Genomic DNA, 23,325 nt, shown 5'->3' on the forward strand with positions numbered 1-23,325 from the left:
CTAACACAGCGCTACAATGAAAGACAGCTCAGGGTAAACCAAACTGACCCTCCTTAGAACACTTTGATACCAATAATTGTAGTAAACACAAAAGTTGAGCAAAGGTAAAGTACGATGTTGTCAGTACACATCAAAGCCAGGAACAAAAGCAATAATGATTGTGTATCTTAGACATAGATTTTAGATGACTCTCAAAAATATCATTAAAGGTGAACTGTGGGTAAAATCCAAATATACATTTGCAATGGGGCGTCCCTTGGACTGCAATGGTTTAACACCTGTTTTTATCTAACCCTCTGTCTATCCCTCTTTTAAAGCAGGCTTCCTCCCAGCTGCACAACCAGTCCTCCAAAGCCTCTTTCGTACGCCACTTCCAATGATTCAAACACTCACACATCATCATGTACAATGCAGAACCAACAGTCCTGCATTGTAAGTGAGGACACCAATGGTAACACCATACTCAGATATACAGCACCACTACAAACCTTTCCCTTTCAATGTTCACTGATAATTCTGGTGCTGGCTCCTTGCTGCTCATCTCCCCTCCAACAAGGAAGATTGAAAGACAGCAGTCACACTCCATTGTAAAGTAGCCATGGTGTTTTATTGCATAGTCCATAAAAAAGGCTGCATACATGTTGTCTCCACCCAAATAACCAAACTTCCTAACCACGTTTCACCCCCAAGGGTCTTGCTTACAATGATAGAGTAGGTATAGAAGGTAGGAAGTTTTAATATCCACTAATTGTCACAGCTGTGGTGGATGCTTGGGAATTACAACTACCCAGTAATTTGCGGATATTTGAACTTCCTACCTCTTACTACTTCCTGTACCTACTCTATCCTTGTGCGCAAGCCCGTTGGGGGTAAAATTGTGTGTTTATTAGTGTGGAGACAACATGTATGCAGCCATTGTATAGACTTTATAATAAAGCACCCAGATGAATTTACAACAGAGCGTGATTCTTATATTTTAATATTCCTTGAAGACACCAATGGCCACAACTTGGAGCATCGGAGAGAAGAGAAAACCAGAAGAGGAGCAAAGAATAAGGTAAGTAAAACCCTTGCATTGTGGGGAGAGCCCTATTGCATGGGACACTTGGAAATTTCACGCAAAGTTCACCTTTGAGGCTGGGTCCACACTAGGGATCACAGTGGCTCACAGCAGGAGTCTGGTGCGTCTCCATTTTAATTTTGGGCTGAATTCGGACCTGAAACGGACCAAAAGATGCACAGAAATCCTCTGCAATTCACGCCAGAGTCTCTGCAGAGATGTGTGAACCGGCTCCATAGAGAGCCGATCACAATCTCCTGCTATGCGAACTTAATGCGGGGAAAGCCGCATCCAATTTGCAATAGTGTGAACAAAGGCCTAAAGAATAATTTCACAAGCACTAAATATCTCCAGAGTGGCCACATGGCATAACCACACTTTCATTAAAAAAAAAGCAATGCTTTGTTTTAAAAGGTCAGTCCTAAAATAATATTTTTATTATCAGTTGAATTTGTTGGGTAGGGCCAGCCCATTCAGCTTATACTGTATATCTCCAAAAGAGAGATCCATCTGCTATAATTTCTGTCCACTTACCCCAGGGCTTTGGTTGTTCCTGTGTTCCAGCACCTCCTATTGCATTCTCAGTAATGTACAAAAATATTCAACAGGGTGAGTGGGACCCCAGTCATAATGACCACATCGGTTGTGGTGACCCATGAACTCAAGTACAGAGACCTCACAAAAAGTTCTCAAGAGATAAGAAACTCTGAGTTACAATACTCTCTCTTTACAGGTTATAGTTGGTTATCCAAGCTTTTAGTGTTCAGTCATGTGAACTCTCCAAGACAAACCATAAATTAATGTATTCCCCTTTTCAGTGTCTGTATCATACTCAATGGTAGACTTGTGAGGCTAAAACAAGACATAGACATTAACCAGGGCTGCGCTGCTCATGTGGGTAATTAAGATGGTTGCTTCAGATGGCACTCATGGAAAAACAGTAGGGGTGGCCCTGAGGCTAGAATATCCATTCTCATGCAGCTCAGTTATTGAGCTCCCTACCAGGCCTGAAAGGCACAGTGACTGGGCAGGAAACTCATAGACGTTGGGCCTGCAGTCTTAAAATCTTTGCTGGGGAGGGGGTAGCAAAAATGGCCACCTCATGCAGCATCCACACCTGGAATAGCCCTGGTTGTATAATCCTAAATTGATTGTAGAGTGCCACACCAATGTGTTGTACATTTCTAGTAATGTATTGTGAAAGATGGTATTTTTAAGGAACAACTATTAAAAAATATACTTTCTTTATTTAATTAAGCATAAACACATACTAATATACCAGTTTAAACATATAAAAAAAGGTTGGCGCTAACTTACATACACATATAAAAAAATACATAAAAATATTTAGTGCATATTGAATGACCACACAAAACAATAATATTGAACAAAATATGTTTCTCCAAGTCTCAGCGTGCGTTCCACCACAGCAAGAACCGGAACCAACCTTACCAGAAATTACATCAGTAAGAACGAGCGCTCAGCCTCGTGGTCAACACGTCATCAGGAAGCTTCCTGATGACGTGTGGTGCTGTGGTGGAATGCACGCTGAGACTTGGAGATACGGCAATACAGCGATACAGCGTAAGTGTATAGTGTGTATTTTATCACCATTGGTACTTGTTTATTTTAAAGTATATTGCGCTATGTGAATCATTTGGCTTTTATCAAGCTATATTGTCCTTCAAGTACAAGGATACATAAAGGGATGCATTATACCTTCTAAAGGATCTAGACATACGTAATCTCTTAATATCCAGTTATTTGCTGAGTCTGTATTTCCCCTAGACGAGTGATAGGGAGCATGGATAACTAAGTACTACCTGTCACTAAAAAAACTTTTTTCTTTGGTGGTTGGATTCCCTTTTTGAGGACTTTCTCATATTTTGTTGTTATATTTTGTTCAATATTATTGTTTTGTATAATCATTCAATATACACTAAATATTTTCATGTATTTTTTATATGTAAGTTTGCGCCAACCTTTTATATATCTTTAAACTGTTTCAAAGCTTATTTATTCACTTAAAAAGGGGCAGCTCTACTTAATACTGCATTTTATATTGTGTGGCGCCACTTCTTGTTTATTTAAACATGATATACTAATATGCCACACAATATTTCAGAAAATAGATTAATGATACAATCTTTTTCATCGGTTTCACCAAAACATTTTGCTGGTCTTTTGTGGCCCAACGCATGATTCATGAAACTCGTCAGCCACAAAAAGACCAGCATATACAATACGTATATCACTTTTACTAAATTTTTGGTGGCACAGCTGAATAAGATTGTATCATGAATCTATTTTATGGAATATTGTATGGTATATTAGTATGTTGTAATAGTTAATTGAATAAAGAAAGTATATGTTTTAATAGCTGCACCTCAAAAATCACATCTTTCACAATACGTTACTAGCCCTGGTTGTAGTTAAGGCAAACCTGTAGTGAGAAAAAACTGTATAAACGAGCACTTGCACAAAATAAGCAATATAAGGTGCCAAGACATACCTATTCCGGTAGATACCAGTCCATCCAGTTCATCCCTACCAGTCTAAAAATTTACTTCTGGAAATATTACAATAACAGTGAGTTATTGAAGCTGCAGCATTACATTATGGCATGTGCAATAGGGATGTGCCTAAACTTTACTTTCCAGAAAGTATTTTTTGATTCTTCACACAGTTTGGTGTCTAAAGGGGTACAAGGGCGCTAGGGGAGGCTGTGTTTAATAATAGAGGTATGCACTAGCACTGCAGTGCTTGCTTTTCAGGTTTTCTCTAAGTGTAACTTAACACTACAGGTGGGCAACATTTTAAAATAATTTGTTGAGCGATGTCTGATATCTTCAACTAGAAAGGACAGAGGTAACTTTAAAATGCACTTACAGTTTCTTCTAAAAGCCATCAGAAAAATCTGACATATTTATTTGTGACAAAACAAAAATACTATAGTTCTTCAATTAAAGAATACCTTTTAGATAGGTTTGTATTCTTGGCTATGTGTACTCCCAATGGTTATTGTAATTAGTTCAAGATTTACTTGGAATATTTTTAAGCTTAAAGTAGATGTAAACCTCAGTCATGAAATCTGAACAAGGCACATATATTTGTGGTGTTTACTTGTCTATCTCCACATCTCTAAGTGTCGTTTCTCTCTGGTGCTTTGTTCTTCTTTTATCAGCATGAGTCACTTCTGAGAAGTTTTCCCGACACATGTGATCAATTTGTGATGGGGAGGAGAGCTCAGCACATAGCTTATCTATTCAGAATACAGCTCTGCATTTTCTTTCATCCCTGTGTAGTGTGGGGAGAGGGGTGTGTCCTTTTCCTCCAATCAGCTCTCACACCAGTGTATAAGAGTTGTAACTGCAGCTCTTCACTCTTCCTCTGTGCTTCTCACAAATGAAGAAGTATTTTATTGCAATTGTACTCTTTTGAAGGGATGTAGACTTGAGAAGACAGCCGATAAACAAGTATAACTTATGCAGGATTTGTTGCATCTCTGTGTATCATCTGAGGCTATGCACTTCACTGGGTATATGAGAGTGTTTACAACTACTTTAACAAATATACATAAAACCCATGTCAAGTGTATCTCCTCTTTTGCAGCAAAATTAATACTGAAAACTGGATAGTGAAATGTTAAAAAGGACTTGTATAATGGGAGATGTGCCCCAAAGGGTAGGAAGAGGGCAAACATCTAGTTACAAGTATTGCCTGTCAACTTCCTGCAACAGATACTTTCCCATTACTGGCTTACAATGTTATGTTCTACACTTTGTCTCTGTGTAGGTAGCCATCTTGGTAGAGAAGAAGGGCTTTGCTTCCTCCCATCAGAACTCATCCCTGATGACAGGAAATCTAATAAAATTGGGCATAATATTCAAGGAGCAGGAGAGTTAGAGAAAGCACAACATCACAGAATGAATGAAGAAGAATGGGGAGATCCTGGCACTCTAGGTGCAGTGGATATCAAGGATATCAAGAATAGCTTTCTATAAAGCAAGTTGTCAAGAAAACATTAAACAGCACCGAAGTGGTCTTACAAATCCTAATGTAAATCCTGTGAGACTAGCAGTCAGATGCATCAGTACCTTGGATGATCTCATACTGCAGCTATACAGCTATGAAGCTGAAGGCATGGGAGAGCCTAGGCACAATAATATGCACGGGGGCTCTTCCCAGAGCTATCTGTGAATGTATAATCTACCACCATGACAGATGGACTTGTAATTCCCAATGGACTATGGGTGCGCACATTAGCACACTCATAATGAATGAATGAATGAATGAAATACTTATATAGCGCACAATGCGAACTGAATCGCCTCTTGGCGATAATCCATTGACACTTCCTACAGCTCTGCAACTGAAAGCCTATACAGAGGTATGGGCACAGAGCTGTATGAAGTGTCAGCAGGAGCCTGACATTGCACCCGTAATCCACTGATAATGGGTACAATACTCCACAGGCTCCTGTGAAAAAAATAATAAATGCAATTTTTTTATGCGAACATACTGTATACATATTTATTCTTTTTTCATAAAGGTCAACTTAGCCTTTGAAATATCCATTCCACCTTACTAGAAATATTATAAATTTTTGGATGCTAAAGGGTCCGAATCCAGCTGTAATGATGCAACGTTCAAACATTCTCAGTTGGGTACACTAGAATCTTAAAAGCTCCTTACAAACATAATGGAACAAACTAGTAACAAATTAGATTTACTAAGTTGATTGTTTTGCTATCTTAGAGCCGGTTCACACTGCGGGCGATGCGAGGCGACACGACTCGCCTCGCCCTCGCAAGTCGCCCCCGTTCTGTACAATGGAACCGTTCTGAGAGGAGCGACTCGAGTCGCTCCGACTCAGAAAAAAGGTTCCTGTACTACTTCTGGGCGACCTGGGGGCGACTTGCATTGACTTCTATACAGAAGTCATCTGCAAGTTGCCGCTGAGGTCGCGGCAGGTCGCGGCGAGGCAAGTCGGTGTCACCTCGCATCGCCTGCAGTGTGAACCGGCCCTTATCCTAAAATAATAGTTTAACAAAAAAAGTACTAATATGTAGCTACCCTTTAGGTAAATATTTCAGTCATAAAGTGATTTGCTTTCATACATTCAAATGCATTCAGGGAGTCCTGACAATAAATCCAACAATTTAAGGGACACTTGTAATAAGACAATACAAAATAGGAGGAACTTGGTAAATAATGACTGTTACAAAGATTATCTGAAGTTCAGAAACACATGTCAACATTTTGCCAGCATATAGCACATTACATTGGTTTTCACTTAATATATGATTAGAATTTTACCAATGTAATTAAGTTCTTCAATTAAAACAGAGAAAAAATAAATCCTTGCAGGTTACATGACATTATTTTTAGATAACAAATCAAACGATCTTCTAAGTCAGTTTTCAACGTCCTGTAGTGAAAAAGTAATGAGCCTACTAACCGTGCTATCAATATAGGCTTCTGTCCATACAACATCATGTTCTTGATCAATAACTTTGGGTCTGCTTAAAACATGGAGGTATGCCATAACATTCTCTTGTACATCAGCTAATGTGGATATTTGGGTAAAAAAGCCTGTAGTGAAGAAAAAAAAGAAATATTAATGAACCTTTACTTCTGTACACAGATATGCAGGCAACTATAAAAGACACAAATGAACCACTTCAGTGAACCACTGAGCTCTGGAAGGTTTACCCTCCTTCATGACCAGGCCATTTTTTTGCAATATGGCACTGTGTTAATTTAACTGACAATTGGTCGTGCAACGCTGTAACCAAATAAAATGTATGTCCTTTTTTCCCATAAATAGAGCTTTGTTTTGGTGATATTTTTCTGCTATAAACAAAAAAAGACAGGCAACTTTGAAATAAAAAACAATATTTTTTACTTTCTGCTATAAAACATATCCAAGAAAAAAAAATGTCATCATCAATTTAGGCCAATATGTATTCTTCTACATATTTTTGGTTAAAAAAATTCTAATAAGCGTATATTGATTAGTTTGCATCGCATACTAGCTCATTATGAAATACTTACCTTAGAACGAAGCGCCCACACCGCCTCCTGGTCACCGCTGAAGGAGCTGACATGTTCCCTCTGCTTTTCTTCTGGGTTCACTGCTCCAGCGCTGTGAGTGGTCTGAGCTGCGATGGCATCACTTCAACATATGCATGCAGGAGTCCCTGTTCCAGCAAGGAGCTCTGAATTTCCGGCAGCATCTGCCAGCGGCTGCATGCATGGTGAATATCTCTTAAACCGTACCAGTTTAGGAGTTATTCATTTTACCTACAGGTAAGCTTTATTATAGGCTTACCTGTAGGTAAAAATGTGCAAGCAGGATATACAACTGCTTTAAGTCATAATGTGCTAGTATGCATCGCATACTGGTGCATTATGATAGACTTACCTGAAAACAAGGCCCTCCAGCAGTGTGCTGTCACTGTTGTAGGCACTTCCATCTTCACCCGGTCTTCCTTCTGGGTTCACAGGCTTCAGCCATGTGAATGGCCGAGCCTCAATGATGGCACACTTGTGGCTGCGGCAAATAATTCTGAATGGACAGCACAGTCCTTTCTATACCCATAGTCCCATACTATACCTCCTGTCCTCTCAAAAACCTGCACTGAGAGAAATTAAGGTATAGCAATAGGTGTCCCAAGTACTTGCAGCCAATCTGCTAGCAGTACACCACCAACTGATTTTAGCAGGCAAATTTCCCTACCCCAGTTGCTGAATCATAAAAAGAAATTCGGTCCCAGCCATCCACATGCTCAGCGTCTAAATGCTAGCTTGGCCAAATTGCTAGCACTGCAACTGCTGCCTTTTCAGCTAGTAGACTCTACCCCCTTTCGTGAATTTGTGGAATGTGGTGTACCTCAGTTTCAGGTTCCAAAATGTCATTTCTTTTCATGGAAGGCCATTCCAGCTCTATATCGGCATATGGAAGGCAAAGTTTTGTCCTTGTTGGACAGGGCGGTCAGCAGTAAGGTTTATATTACTATTGTTACTACTATTACTATTATTATTGGTCTTCCTAGGGGACAGGAGCCACACTGGGGCAGAGATTCTGTCAGCTCTGCAGGGGCAGGCTCCAAGGTGGTTGACGCCATGCCAGCTTCAGCCAGGAATGGTTCTATGCGACAACAGCTCCAACCTTCTCTCTGCCCTCCGACAGGGACATTTAACAAAACACAATTATTACATTCTAAAATTTATTTTCTGTATCTCTTAGATTTCACAGGTCAGCAAATTCTGATACTTGCAGCTTATTTGGGGAAATGTATTTGTATGGAGTATAATATTGTGTGCCATCTATATGAAGATAAAGTGACCATACCAACATGGGCAGCACAGTAGTGTAGTGGTCAGCACTCTCACCTAGCAGTAAAAGGGTCGCTGGTTCAAATCCCAACCACAACACTACCTGCCTGGAGTTTGCATGTTCTCCCTGTGCCTGCATGGGTTTCCTCTGGGTACTCCGGTTTCCTCTCACATTCTAAAGACATGCAGCTTCTGTCCAAAATTGGCCCTAGTATATGAATGGGGACCTTGGATTGTGAGCTCCTTGAGGGTAGGGACCGATGTGAGTGTGCAATGTACAGGGATAGGGACAATTGTAGACACTCACTCAGGTTGAACTGGATGGACTGGTGTCTTTATTCAACCTAACTAACTATGAAACTATGAAACAGCTGGGACTCAGGACATCTGAAAAAACAACTGTAAATTGTTAATTTGAGGTGATGGGGTCTCCATGTTCTGTTCCTGGGAAGTCTGTTTAAAATACCAAAATGTGAAGCTCCCTTTGTTAGTGGCCCAGAGGACGAGGCATGCCAGAAAAGTCTGTGGTAATTTCCGCCAGTCAATCAATGCCAGTGCTCGGCTGGCTCGCATTACAAGGGAATGCAACCTGCCCACCAACCGCCTAATTTGGGACAAGCCCAACAGGTAGATCTCAATGTTGCCAATGCTGCAGTGGCTGCACACACAGAAGAGGGCCATCATTGTGTACCTGTGTGAGTATGGCACCAGGACAAGGTCAGGGGAGCATGGCTTCTTTTTACCACGCCAGTGGCTCCTGATCAAGGATACATGCACTGTCTCGTCACCATTTGAGGATGGTGAGCAGCGACAATGCATGCATCAGTGACACTGTCCCTCTAGTCTTGCTGCTGGAGTACATGTTTTGTGGAATCATGGACAGAGCACTTGAGGCAGAACAGCGAGAGGAAGAGGACCTCCTTTCCTCTCAAGGCCCCCTTTTTCCAGATAGCATTCCTGTGGGCCTGCCAAACACACAGGAAGAAGAGGAGGATTGTGTCAGCATGGATGTAGAGGATAACACTCAGCAGATGGTTTTCAGTCCCCAGAAACCCAAGGAGTGGTACGTGGCTGGGAGGAGGTAGTAAGTGATAATGTGATCCTTAGTGAGCCAGAGGACTCAGAATTGAATGCCTCTGCAAACTTACACTGCATGGCCTCCTTGATTCTGCAAAGCCTGCAAAAAGACCCTAGGATTTGTGGAGGAAACATTACTGGCTGGCAACACTTCTTGATCCACGTTACAAGGGTAAAGTTGCAGAACTCATCCTGCCTTCACAGAGGGAGCAGAGGATGAAACATCTGCAGGAGGCCTTGAAGAAAGCGTCCTTTCCCCTGGGAGGTTACCATTTTCTAGTGCTGGACAATGTGTTTCTGAGGCTTCGTTCAGTCAGAGGAAGGCCAGCTGACCTATGCCTTTAAACAATTTTTCAGTCCTCAGTGCCAAGGTCTGATCAGTTCAAGCAACCATCGCCAGATTATCTGCATTATATAGTGCAGGAATATCAAGGGCCAAGAGCGGCCGATGTTGCAGGAGTGTCTCGGCTGCCCAGGACCGCCTTCCTCATTGGCTGAGACAGCAGCGCGGCACCATTGGCTCCCACTGCTGTCAATCAAAGTCAGTCAACCAATGAGTAGAGAAAGGGGTGGGACGGGCTGCAGCTCCATGTCTGAATGGACACAGGGAGCTGTGGTTCGGGTGCCCACATAGCAAGCTGCTTGCTGTGGGGGCACTCCTCAGGAGGGAGAGGCAAGGAGTGCCAAAGAGGGACCCGAAAAGAAGAGGATCCAGGCTGCTGTGTGCAAAACCATAACATGTTTGTTATTTTTAACTCTGTAAAAAGTATAACATGTTTTATATTTTTAACTAAAAAAACAAGACTTTAGTATTACTTTAACCACTTGCCGACCAGCGCACGCTGATGTACGTCGACAGAATGGCACGGGCAGGCAAATGGGCCTACATGTACGTTCCTTTAAATTTGCCGCCCTGCCATCGGGAGCGCGCCGCCGGCGGCACGCTCCCGCGCTGGTCAGGACCCCCGTGAGTCCGGTCGCGGGACCCGCGGACTCGACCGCCGCGGGCATACCCGCGATCGTCTCACGGAGCGGCCAAATGAAGAAATGCTGTTGTAAACAGCATTTCTCCATTCTGCCTAGCAACTAGTGACGCTGATCTCTGCTCCATGTGATTGGAGCAGAGATCAGTGTTCACTAAATAAAAGCCCAACTCCCCCACAGTTAGTAACACACCCCTAGGAACACTTAACCCCTACACTGCCACCCACTGGTTAACCCCTTCACTGCCAGTGTCATTTACACAGGAATCACTGCATTTATATAGCAGTGATTACTGTATAAATGACAATGGTCCCAAAAATGTGTCAATAATGTACGATGGGTCCCCCACAATGTCGCAGTCACAATAAAAATCGCTGATCGCCGCCATTACTAGTAAAAAAAAAATAATAAAAAATTATTAATAAAAATGCTATAAAACTATCCCTATTTTGTAAACGCTATAACTTTTGCGCAAACCAATCAATAATCGCTTATTGCGATTTTTTTTACCAAAAATATGTAGAAGAATACATATCGGCCTAAACTGGGGGAAAAAATTTTTTTTTATATATTTTTGGGGGATATTTATTATAACAAAAAGTAAAAAATAATGCGTTTTTTTCAAAATTGTCGCTATATTTTTGTTTATAGCGCAAAAAATAAAAACCGCAGGGGTGATCAAATACCACCAAAAGAAAGCTCTATTTGTGGGAAAAAAAGGACGTCAATTTTGTTTGGGAGCCACATCGCACGACCGCGCAATTGTCAGTTAAAGCGACACAGTGCCGAATCGCAAAAAGTGGTCTGGTCTTTGACCAGCAAATTGGTCTGGTCTGAAAGTGGTTAAAGCTACCCAAAAAAATGGGCTTCCTCCACGACAGGTACATTTTATAACCCTTTTGTGTAGATATAACTCCAGAAACTTGTTTCTAGGCCAAAATCTACGCACAGCATAGGCAGGGAACTGAGACAAATTAGCTTTAGCAAATAGTATTTTTCCCTGAAGACACTGGGAACATAGATCATAGTCTCTGTATTCATTTTCTGAGTGGAACCTGTTTTATTTTCACATATTTTATGAAGCTCGAGACCCGAACACGGGAACCAATTTTTCAGCACATTACTCAAATAATCTAGATCAGAGAATAAATCTATTGGTCTTTACACTGCACATAATTGAAATGATATTCAACTCTGCAGAAAGAATTTGCACAATACAAGCATAGTAATGACACGGTAACGCTTAAAGGGCCAGGAAGTTGAAAAGAAAATGTGATAAAAAAAGAGCTAGAAATTATATTAACATATTTGGAAGAAGAAGGCACACACATTTTAAATCAAGAATATTACAAGGTGTTCTTGAAATTGGTATAGGGAACATTTCTTTGTGTTATATTGGTACTAAGAGCTGACTTAAAGTGGCGTTCCACCCAGAAATGGAACTTCTGCTGATCTGGTTCCTCCCCTCCCCCGTGTCACATTTGGCACCTTTCAGGGGGGAGAGGGGAGCAGATACCTGTCTAATACAGGTTTTTTCTCCCATTTCCAGTGAAAGATCGCTGCAGTATCCACAGCGATCTACGCCATACAGTATTTGTAGTGGCTGACTTATTTTTATTGAGGCGCAACTTCGCTTTAACCACTTCAGCCCCCGAAGGCTTTGCCCCCTTCCTGACCAGGCCATTTTTTGTGATACGACACTGCGTCCTTTTAACTGACAATTGCGCGGTCATGCAAAGTTGTACCCAAACAAAATGTATGTCCTTTTTTTCCCACAAATAGAGTTTTCTTTTGGTGGTATTTGATCATCTCTGCAGTTTTTATTTTTTGCACTATAAACAAAAAAAACGCGACAATTTTGAAAAAAACAAAAACACAATATTTTGTAGTTTTTGCTATGATAAATATCCTTTTTTTTTTTCCTCAGTTTAAGCCGATATGTATTCTTCTATATATGTTTGGTGAAAAAAATTGCAATAAGCGTATATTGATTGGTTTGAGCAAAAATTATAGCATCTACAAAATAGAGGGTAGATTTATGGCATTTTTATTATTATTCTTGTTTTACTAGTAATGGCGGCGATCTGTGATTTTTTATCAGGACAGCGACATTGTGGCAGACACATCGGAACCTTCTGACACTATTTTGGGACCATTGACATGTATACTGCGATCAGAGCTAAAAATAGCCATTGATTACTTTATAAATGTCACAGGCAGGAAAGGGATTAACACTAGGGAGCGATCAAGGGGTTAACTGTGTACCCTAGGTGTGTTCTAACTCTAGGGTGGATGGGACTGACTAGGGGAGCAGAGAGATTGGTGTTCATACTTAGAATGAACACACAATCTCTCTTCTCTCCCCTGATTCTTTCAATAATGGAGGCCCAGCACCTCACATGGGTGTCGCCTAGACTTCATGCACATGTAGTCTGCCTAAGAATGCCCACTTCTCCAGACTGACATCCACCTATCAAGGCATTTTCATATTTACATAACTCTACCCAATAGCAATCCCACTACTTTCATCAGGGCTGAGAGCTAGCGAGGAGTACTGAGGCAGGTGCTGTGATGTTTTCAGGAAGCTATGTACAGCACCCTAACACTAATAAATATAGAAAAGGTGGGGCTGACAAGCCTATAGCTAAAAGAGACCTGAGGGGTCGCCAATCCACAAGAAACAAAAAAGTAGAAAAAAAGGTGTTCAAGAGCGACCCGCCGGTATTTAAATGACAATACAAATTAGACGTATGAAAATATATTAAACAAATTAAAAAAAAAAACACAGATACAAATAATCAACCATTCAATGTATCAAATAGAGGAATTACTCTCAAATGTACAGAGTCAGTGACGTGTTTTACTGTTATTGCCGCTTCTTCAAGACATTGTGCTCATGCATGACATACTGCACATCAAATATGAAACATCTCACGTAAAATCACCAAATATGTACAGAGAAGTAGTCACATCATCCCAGGTTGCAGGGAGGTATAAAAGGGGAGCAGCAGCAGAAAGGAAGTAGACCAGAACACATGGTCCTGTATAATATATGCCAACCACTGTTATGTCAGATCGCAAAAAATTAGGGACCACAAAGTTAATAAAAAAGTATTAATCCTGGTTCCACCTCCATATTCTTGGAAGACTAGATATATGCGGTATAACATGGACTGCTTTAAGTACTCTATTTATTGGCATATAAAACTCACTTTTTCACCATGAAAATCGGGTGCAAATAGCGTGTGCGTGTTATACGCCAATACAAAAATGTAAGTTTTTTCCTGAAACGTCCCTCTTAAAATGAATGTGCGTGTTATACACCTGTGCGTGTTATACGACGAGAAATACGGTAAGTATAATCAGAGAAAGGTCCCAGGGATAAGGAAATATATGTCCATCATATCAATCCCGAGGAGACCAATCTGTAAAGTACCAGAACCAACACCCTAATCCTGTGTGCCACCATGGATCAGGGAGTTGGTTCCGTAACTGTTACTTTACAGATTGGATTTAGTAAACCCACCCCATTGTGAATTTGCATGTTTGCTATACATGTATGTAGTGGAGCATAGCTATTAAGATAACAGATTAATCAAATATCACACTAATGCAGTTGTACCAATTGTGGTCTTTCAACCTGTTTCTAAAGTCCAACTTCAGGCTCAAATGTTTTTGGAAGTGTCCCCCAGCCTGTTAAAAAAAGCAGCTCTGGCTAGCAATACTTTAATAGGGAGCTGTCCTCCGTAGTACCTCTTCTCCATCACAAGATGTCCTCAGTCTTCAAGGTTGAATGATGCCCAGCTTTATTGAACCTGAGAGACTATGAACATACTGAGGGTGGCCCCATCTGGGCTTGTTCCCTTTGGAGACATCACCACACCCTGAAATCACTGTGTAATGGTGCAGAGAGCAGAGCTGATATTGTGGCAGTGCCAATTTCTAAATCACTGGGGACAAACCAGCTCAGAGGACAGACAAAGAGGAAGAGGAAGAGGTTTGTGTGATACCAAGTGCTCAGCCTGAAAACTATGAAAAGGAATAGTAAAAAAAGAGCAAATAAAACATCAAAACAACAGCATAATATACTTATGGGGGGTTTCCGGGGGGGTGGTATGAATAGAGGAGGGGAAAAGTTGGACTTTTGATCAGGTTTAACATAAATAAAAACTATTGAACCAAAAGGGATACTATATTGAAGCTTACTCGTACTTAGATGTGGTGACTGCATTTGTCTTCTTTTTTTTCAGTCTAAGAACATTTCGGCAAGTACAGAAAATAACTGTTGATCTTGCCAGGAATTCAGTGTCTGTCTCGCTTCCTATAAATTAAACTGGAAGCACAAATGTATCTTTCTTGTGTAGCGCTACTCTCAGGAGGAACCTATAGACAGATTCTTTCTTTGACTACGCCAGTGTGTGGGTGGGGTCACTGGTGCACCTGGGGTACCTCTCGGTGGATCGCTCTCATCGATGCTCAGGACCAGGTGGAGACTGCGGTTATGTGAAAATTGTAACAATACGGCAGTCCCCAACTTAAAGATGAGCTTCAACTATATGCAGTGATAAAGTGCAGAGTTCCTATGAAAAATGGCTTGTCCCATGTCACTACACACTGTACCTTGTAATTTGCATTAGGAGGGATGCGCTGAGCCTGTGCTCACTCCACCAGTCCTGCGTATCTCTGTAACCTCACACCCAGTAAAAGAATTGGGTCCCGTCAAGCACTTAGCATGGACCTTATGCATGCTCACTTAACTCCTTCCATACCTAATGTTCAGGTCATAGATCTCCATATAGCAGGTTCCGATCCAGTTGCTATTCAATATCGACCTCTAGGGAGAGAGCCAGAACATCGCCCCCTTCGCTACCAGAGGAGCTGTCACCTTTACTGGGTATTACGCTTAATTGTTGGTTGCTTGTAGCATTGCTCCTTCCCTTTGTTACCCCTAGCAAAAGCATTACTCTTCCTTGACTTGCTGAGTTAACCCTTTGTAGCAGTGTTACTTCATTCCCTGTAGTACTTTACAGACCCAGATTCTTTTGGAAAATGCCAGAACCAATACCCCTTTGAACAACTTCAGACCAGGCTCAAAACGGTTAACATAACTTTACTGGACATGACAGCATGAACCTGACTTGTCCCTAATCCTAACTAGAATAATGTGGTGGCACAGACATACCTCCACAAAGTGAGAGTCCATTATGGCATTGTCTATGGTTTGGATGTCCTCCACAATCCCTGGTTCCTTCAGCATTGGCATGAGGGGACTGCAACCCTTGAACCCAGCGGTACCTGCAATCCCGTTTCCCCTCTCCGGATATTAGCCCCCCTTTTTATAGGGCAGGTGGACTGGCTAGGACCAAAAAACCCAGGAACTGAGCTAAAACAATTAACAAATACCCAGCCTGGGCTGGCTAACTGAGCTGTACACATTTTCAACCTGCCTACAAGCTGCTATAATTTAACACGTTCTTTTCCAAGATTAGTACAAATGTAGCCAGGCACACAGCAACGGTTTACTCACTCTGGCTCAATAAGCAGCCTAATCTAATCTAATTTTTATTTATTTTTTTTTATTGCTGAAAATGTGTAACTGGGCAGGACAATGAGGTATGGTATGCTCCAAAGAGACAAAGCACAGATTTTGCAAAGAACACTTTCTCTAGGTGACAGCAACACAGTCTTTCACTCCCAGCTGTGGACCAGTAGAATATTAAGCACAAAACTAGTAAGGCGCCTTTCCACTAGGTAGTAGCAACAGTCTTTCATTCCCAGCTGTAGACTAGGAGAGTGGTAAAGCCTGAGTAAGACATGGAGGTAGACTAGAACAGTCTAAGTTTACTGCAGGTGATGACCACAAGATATGTTTGGGTAGTTATTAGGAGCAGCCTGGAGGAGTCTGAGCAGCCTGGAGGATTCTGGGTTCTTGCAGCTGAAAACCACAAGATAGAATAAAACACTAGACACACTGGAGTCTTTTTTTTAACATCCACAGCTGGGGACCATAGTTAATCTGTAGCTCAGGAGATTTTGCTCTACTCATGAATCACTGTAGTAGCAAGGCCATGGGCTTGATCCAGAGGAGGGAGTAATCCAGCAGCCAGTCAAGTAGGCTGTGGGACTTAGCAGCCCCCTGAAGCACAAGGACCCCCTTTCTCCAGGGTTCCCGGATTTTAACCTGCCTCCTACCCCCCCATCTGTTCATATTTCCCCATGGATTGAGTAGGGCAAGGTAAGAGCCCTGCCTGGGCCTTTGAATTTCCCAACCCTGAGCTCTGGGAAGTTCTCAATAGGCTCAAGGGGAATCAATTATATGCCCAGAACAGAACAAAACAGCATATCACAGCTCCTCTGCCTACAGCAGTGGTCATCAACCCTGTCCTCAGGGCCCACTAACAGGCCAGGTTTTATGGATTACCTTGGGGAGATGCAGACTAGAATACTGCAATCACTGAGCAGGTAAATGATATCACCTGTGATGTATTTCATTTACCTTGCAAACCTGGCCTGTTAGTGGACCCTGAGGACAGGGCTGATGACCACTGGCCTACAGAGCAAGCCACATTAAATGTACCCAGCATTCTTAGCCTAGAAGGGTGCAACACTTGTATTCTCCCAACCCCCAAGTAAAGTAATATGAATAGCAGATGCAGACATGTTTGAAGTTCAGTCTGGGTGGCAATCATGCCTTCTGCCATAGATACACTAGAGTAAATGAGCATAGCTACCCAAGAACAGGAAGGGTGGTGTTTGAAGGATTACCAATTAAAAAGGGAAACAAAGCATGAAAAAGCATGAAAAAATAATGCAGCAACCATATCTAATGACTGATATACTGCAACATTATGTTGTACATTTGTTTGGTGTTCAGATACACTTTCATTCATATTACCTTTTATTAAACACAACTCATCAGAATCATAGGAACTGCAAACATGTGCACATAGTTGTAACGTTGCAATGTGTGTATATTATATAGACTAATAAAAATTTGGCATTTTATGCATAGAATGGAAAAAAAATACCATTTAAGTCCTTTTTATGAATAATTCTATTTCTTTTTGGGATTGTTTAAAATAGATAGGACAGACATTGACTCACTAGGACTGTCTGTGTGTACAGCTGGTGAAAATAGATTTTAATACAAACAGATGAGGGCAAATCTGCTTCTGATTACTTTAGACGTGGCATACGCTTTGTGTGAGGTACCCGTGTTCAATTAACGACCTGATTAAAATCACCTAATCCTGTCATTTAACTTTCAAAAGTATACTTGCTTATAGCACGACAGGAAAATGGAATGTCAATTTCACAAGCGCCTCTGCTGGGATTGCTTGCTCTTGATTGTTCTAATGTATTTAAAATGGGCTGCTGCCATGCGTCATTAAACCCCCTCTCCCACAAGATATGTCCTACTTCTGCATCAAATCTAATGGCAAATGTGCAAGGGGAGGGATTACCATATTCACATTACAAAACCGAGCGATAGAATTATAGGCAAGGTGGATGGAGGCTCCCCTGTGATCCATGGCCAGGACAATGGAGCTGTCCAATAGCCAGCCAAGCGGAAATTTTGCACACTGCTGCGTGTTGCGAGGTGCTCTGGGGGAAGAAACCGTTTTCAAGAAAAATTGATTTTCGGGTCGCTGACCTCTTTGACTGCTGAGTGTTTGGCCAGCCCACTGGTGGATTGTGGCCTGAGCTTTTGGACAGCATTCGAGATTAGATGTACTTTCATTTTCCTGCGATACGCTGCATGCCTCTAGTTCTCTATAGACAACATGACCGAGGACAAACAGCTGACTGATGGGAGGTGGAGAAGAATGCAGTAGGCAGTGTGCGGTATAACAATGAGGACTAGAGGCATCTGCAGAGCCTCAACAGAGCAAAAATGACTTTACGTTTCAAGATATGCTGTTTGTTTGTGTAAACCCTGAAAATGTACCTATAGGCACCGCATGTAGTACATTTCATATACATTGGGCAGGGATCTTTATATTTAATGGATTTAGCTGATGACCTTCATTTGTGGGGCATCACTTTTGTCGCCCCAAGAAAATAGGAACATTGGGAATGCCTGATCTCTGCACACTACATGAATATGCATTCTTCCTTCACAGAGGTGTAACTAAAATCTTCAGGGCCCAACTGCAAGAAGCCATGAAGGGCCCACCTGTCCTCATCCCGGGGGCCCTTTCCATTGGTCCCAGGGCGCTTCCATTTGAGCCTTTCCTACTGATCCCTGGTCCCTTTATTATGGTCCCACAGCGGGACCCTTTCAGATGTTCTGCAGTGGGCCCCCTTCCTGCCGTCTTGAAGCCCCTCAACAGTGGCAGAATGCCAGGGCCTGGTTGCAAGTGTGACCTTTGCAACCTTGGTAATGTTTTCTTCTCAGGCTTTCACACTGGAGTGTGAAGAGCGGCTCTTTCAGGACGATTTGCAGGCGCTATTTTTAGCGCTGTAGTGCCTGCAAAGCCCCCCAGTCTGAAAGGGGTCTAATCGGTTGCTTCCGGAACTGCACATGCACAGTTCAAAGTGGCTGACATGGACATTTTTATAGGCGCGTAGACAGGAGAAAAGCATCTGTTAACACTGCCCCAGACACATGGCTGTCTTGGCACCCCCCCCCCCCCCCCCCAGATGGCAGAACACCAGGGCCCGGTTGCAAGTTCAACCTCTGTGACCTTGGTAGTTCCACCACTGTTCCTTCAAATACAATGCCTGAGGCCTGTTTCACACAGGCTTAAGCTTGTATAAGAGCATTGTGAAAAAGCAATTGCAGAGCTTTCATGCAAGCTTTGTTGAAGCTTTTAAAGTACCAGTTAGCTCCAGTTTGTAAATGCTGAACCCAGATCCTAATGGGAGTGCTGATTGCAAGGTGCTAGCAGGTTTCAGCACTTCTTGAAGCTTGTTGAAAGCCCGATGAAGCCTGCTAGAAGCTTGCTTAAAGTGGCAATCAAAGGATCTGTGTTCAACATTTACAAACTGGAGTTGAATGGTACTTTAGAACCTCAACAAAGCTTGCTGAATGCTCTTGAAAGTGGTTGTAAACCCTTACAGACCACTTTAACCTACAGCTAAGCCTAGATTAAGGCTTACCCGTAGGTGCAAGAAATATCTCCTTAACCTGCACGGTTAACGAGATATTTTCCAAAAAACGGGCACGATGTCTATGGCGCATGCTCGCTGTAGACAACGGCGCAGGTGCAATGAGTGCGCCGTTAGTGAAGGCGATCGTGTCGTCACCGACGGCTCCCACGCGCATGCGCTAGAGTGACATCATTGCTTCTCCGGCCAGTCGCAGCGCCGGAGCAGCGATACCCGGAAGTCACTCCGGGAGATATGGCAGCGACAGAGGAGGTGAACGAGGGTCGATGTGGGGGCTTCAATCTCAGGTAAGTAACTCATAATGAGCTAGTATGCTATGCATACAAGCTCATTATGCCTTTGTCCTGCAGGGTGTTTTTTTTTTGTTTTTTTAGAGAGGGTTTACTTCCTCTTTAAATGCTTTGTCAAAGATTGCTGTTCACACCGCTCCTTTACAAGCTGTGAAAAGGTGAAACAGGTCTAAGCCCCTGTACACACAGTCGGAGATTTCGACAACCAAATCCGTCGGATTCTGTCTGTCGGATCTTGTCCGAAACTGTTGCATACACACAGTCGGACTAAGTTGTCGAAAAATCCGATCATTCAGAACGTGATGACGTAATTTCGTTACGATGGGACTACGTTCAGGCTAGTAGCCAATAGCTTTGATGTAGGAATTTGATCTGAGCATGCGTGGCACTTGGTCCAATCAAAATTCTCTACACATGATCGGAGTATGTCCGATCGAACCAGTTGGTCGGAAAATATTTCCAACAAGTTGGAAAATTGGGTCCGACGGATATTCCGACAGAATCAGTCCGATGCATACCACACACAGTCGGATTATCCGACAACACGGTCCGATAGGACACATTCCGACGGATTCTCCGACCGTGTGTACAAGGGCTAAGAGTGACACTAAACTCTGGGTAATGAAAGAAAATTCTATTCAAGCTTGTATTCTAACTATATGAACCCTCACCTTGTAAAACACCCTATTCAGTTGAAAACAGAAATTAAAGCACAATATTTGTGTTTATATATTAAACATTATACATTTTTTCTTGTAGTGATCACATAACCTCTGTTCTCAGCTACATAAGGGGCTTAGATATGTGGGGTTCGGAGAAAGAGCACTACACTGATCTTCCCAGTGAATGACTGTACACGGTGGCATGACAGCACAAGTCTTGGCCATTGAAAGACAGGCAGGATGTACTCTCAGCACAGAAAAACGTGTCTCCTTTTGGAAGAATGTGCTCTCACGCCTAGTGTGGTCAGTGTGGGATAGGAAAGCAGGGAAACTGGAAAGAACACCAGGTATTTCACACAAAGGAAGCAATACAAGGAGAACAGGATATTTTTATCACAAGTACATGGAACAGTATACACATATCAGGAATATGAAATGGACTGGGTAATGTGTTAGGTAAGAAAGTGTGCCATATCACTTGATGGAAATAAAAAATATTAACCTACAGAAGGTTGAATTCAAAGACACCCTGAAAATCAAAGTGAAAAAATGATGCAGCAGGCTAGTCCATTTTGCTGAAATTTCACTGCAGCAACTCAAAATGGTACTCAGTAGTATACATGTGCATGACAAAAAAATCTGTTTTATTTTTTTCATTTCAATTCGTTAATCTAGTTATTTTGTTTATTTAAATTTGGTTGATTCGTTCAGTTCGTTTTCGGAATTCGTATTCAAAAATTTCAAATTTTCTTCGAATTTCTAATTCTTTTTCGATTTGAAACGATCAAAATAATACATTTTCGAATCAGTCAAAATGAAAATGTTGTATTGTTTTAGATTCAAATGCAACAAAGTGAACAAACAAAAGAAAAATCTTCATCAAATAATTACAATGACTCTTTAAATTACCTTTGGCCCACTAGAGGACATCGGGCCTTCAGGCCACCCTCATGAAGTCTATTTCTGATTGTTTGGTCAGAGATATTCACACCAGTGGCCTGCTGGAGGTCATTTTGTAGGGCTCTGGCAGTGCTCATCCTGTTCCTCCTTGCACAAAGGAGCAGATACTGGTCCTGCTGATGGGTTAAGGACCTTCTGCGGTCCTGTCCAGCTCTCCTAGAGTAACTGCCTGTCTCTTGGAATCTCCCCCATGCTCTTGAGACTGTGTTGGGAGACACAGCAAACCTTCTGGCAATGAACGTATTGATGTACCATCCTGGAGGAGTTGGACTGCCTGTGCAACTTCTATAAGGTCCAGGTATCACCGCATGCTACAAGTAGTGACACTGACCCTAGACAAATGCAAAACTAGTGCAAAAATAGTCAGAAAAGATGAGTAGGGAAAAAATGTCAGTGGCCTCCACCTGAAAAAACATTCCTGAGCAGATCAATATCTCAATATCCCAGGAGTTTAATTGACTTGATGCTATACTCTGATTAAAAAGTGTCCCTTTAACATTTTTTTTTTTTAGCAGTGTATATTTTTATGCTCTCAGCCTCCTTCAAATCTCTAAACTCTTTTTTTTTTACTGTGATCTGACTTTCTGTTAGAGGGTGATTATGTTGTTTCACCATGTTCCCACCGTATGTAGAAATGTAGCCACCCTCAACTAGGCACTGTGGACTATGGGATATGTAGTGTACATAAAGAATCGCACATGATTGCAATTATAGCCTGAGGGGATGGTAACAGGTTTCCAAGAGCTTCTCTGGTGCTGGAGCCATATCCGAGCCTGTCTACTCTCTGAGCCCTCACAGGTTACACAGTATGGACATCTAGAAGGCTGGAGATGGTGACAGCAGTAGTTAAACTTCCAGACAGCTGGTCATCTCCTCAGCCTATATCTCTCTCCAGGGCCGTCTTTAATTTTGATTGGGCCCTGGGCAAACATTTTCTTGGGGCCCCCCCTCCATTCTGAGACATACAAAAAATGGCAGGTAGACTTAAAATCAGTTTACTGCAGCAGATCACGCAGTGATTGCAATTGTTTGCCAGAGGTTACAGCCTATCCTTACTGCTCGCTGGCTGGTTGCTAGAGGTTACAACACATAATTTCTGCTTGCCGATTGGTTGCTAAAGGTTAATGCACATCATTACCACTTACTGATTGGCTGCTAGAGATTAAAGCAGATCACTGCTGTTTGCTGATTGGTTGCTACAGGCTAATACACATCATTACCTCTCACTGAGCAGTGGAGCAATCCTAAATAATTCAGCAAGTAAAGGGGCACATTAACCACTTCAGCTCCGGACCAATAAACACCTTAAGGACCAGAGGTCTTTTTGCAATTTCGCACTGCGCTGCTTTAACTGGTAATTGCGCGGTCATGCAATATTGCACCCAAACGAAATTTGCGTCCTTTTCTTCCCACAAATAGAGCTTTCTTTTGATGGTATTTGATTGCCTCTGCGATTTTTTTTTTTTGCGATATAAATGGAAAAAGAGCGAAAATTTTGAAAAAAAAAGATATTTTCTTCTTTTTGTTATAAGAAAAATCGAATAAACAAAATTTTAGTCATACATTGAGGGCAAAATTTATTCAGCCACATGTCTTTAGTAAAAAAAATGTCAATAAGCGTATATTTTTTGGTTTGCGCAAAAGTTATAGCGTCTACAAACTAGAGTACATTTTCTGGAATTTACACAGCATTTAATTTATGACTGCCGATCTCATTTCTTGAGGTGCTAAAATGGCAGGGCAGTACAAATCCCCCCCAAATGACCCCATTTTGGAAAGTAGACACCCCAAGGAAATTGCTGATGGGTATGTTGAGACCATTGAATATTTATTTTTTTTG

General features: G+C 41.9%; 1 protein-coding gene across 2 annotated transcripts in view; it reads right to left on the reverse strand.

Annotated features, from left to right (window-relative positions):
* The window catches only part of CACNA2D3 (calcium voltage-gated channel auxiliary subunit alpha2delta 3), a 1,440,485-nt gene that overhangs the window by 582,759 nt on the left and 834,401 nt on the right, over positions 1-23,325 (reverse strand). For both annotated transcript variants that reach the window (XM_077452052.1, XM_077452053.1), the window contains exon 13: positions 6,522-6,655. In XM_077452052.1, the coding sequence (XP_077308178.1) occupies positions 6,522-6,655 (134 nt within the window). The remainder of the gene's footprint in view (positions 1-6,521; positions 6,656-23,325) is intronic.

The sequence above is a fragment of the Lithobates pipiens genome, unplaced genomic scaffold (genome assembly GCF_037356315.1).
Source record: "Lithobates pipiens isolate NorthernLeopardFrog02 unplaced genomic scaffold, aLitPip1_a1.2 Scaffold_23, whole genome shotgun sequence".
NCBI lineage: Eukaryota > Metazoa > Chordata > Amphibia > Anura > Ranidae > Lithobates > Lithobates pipiens.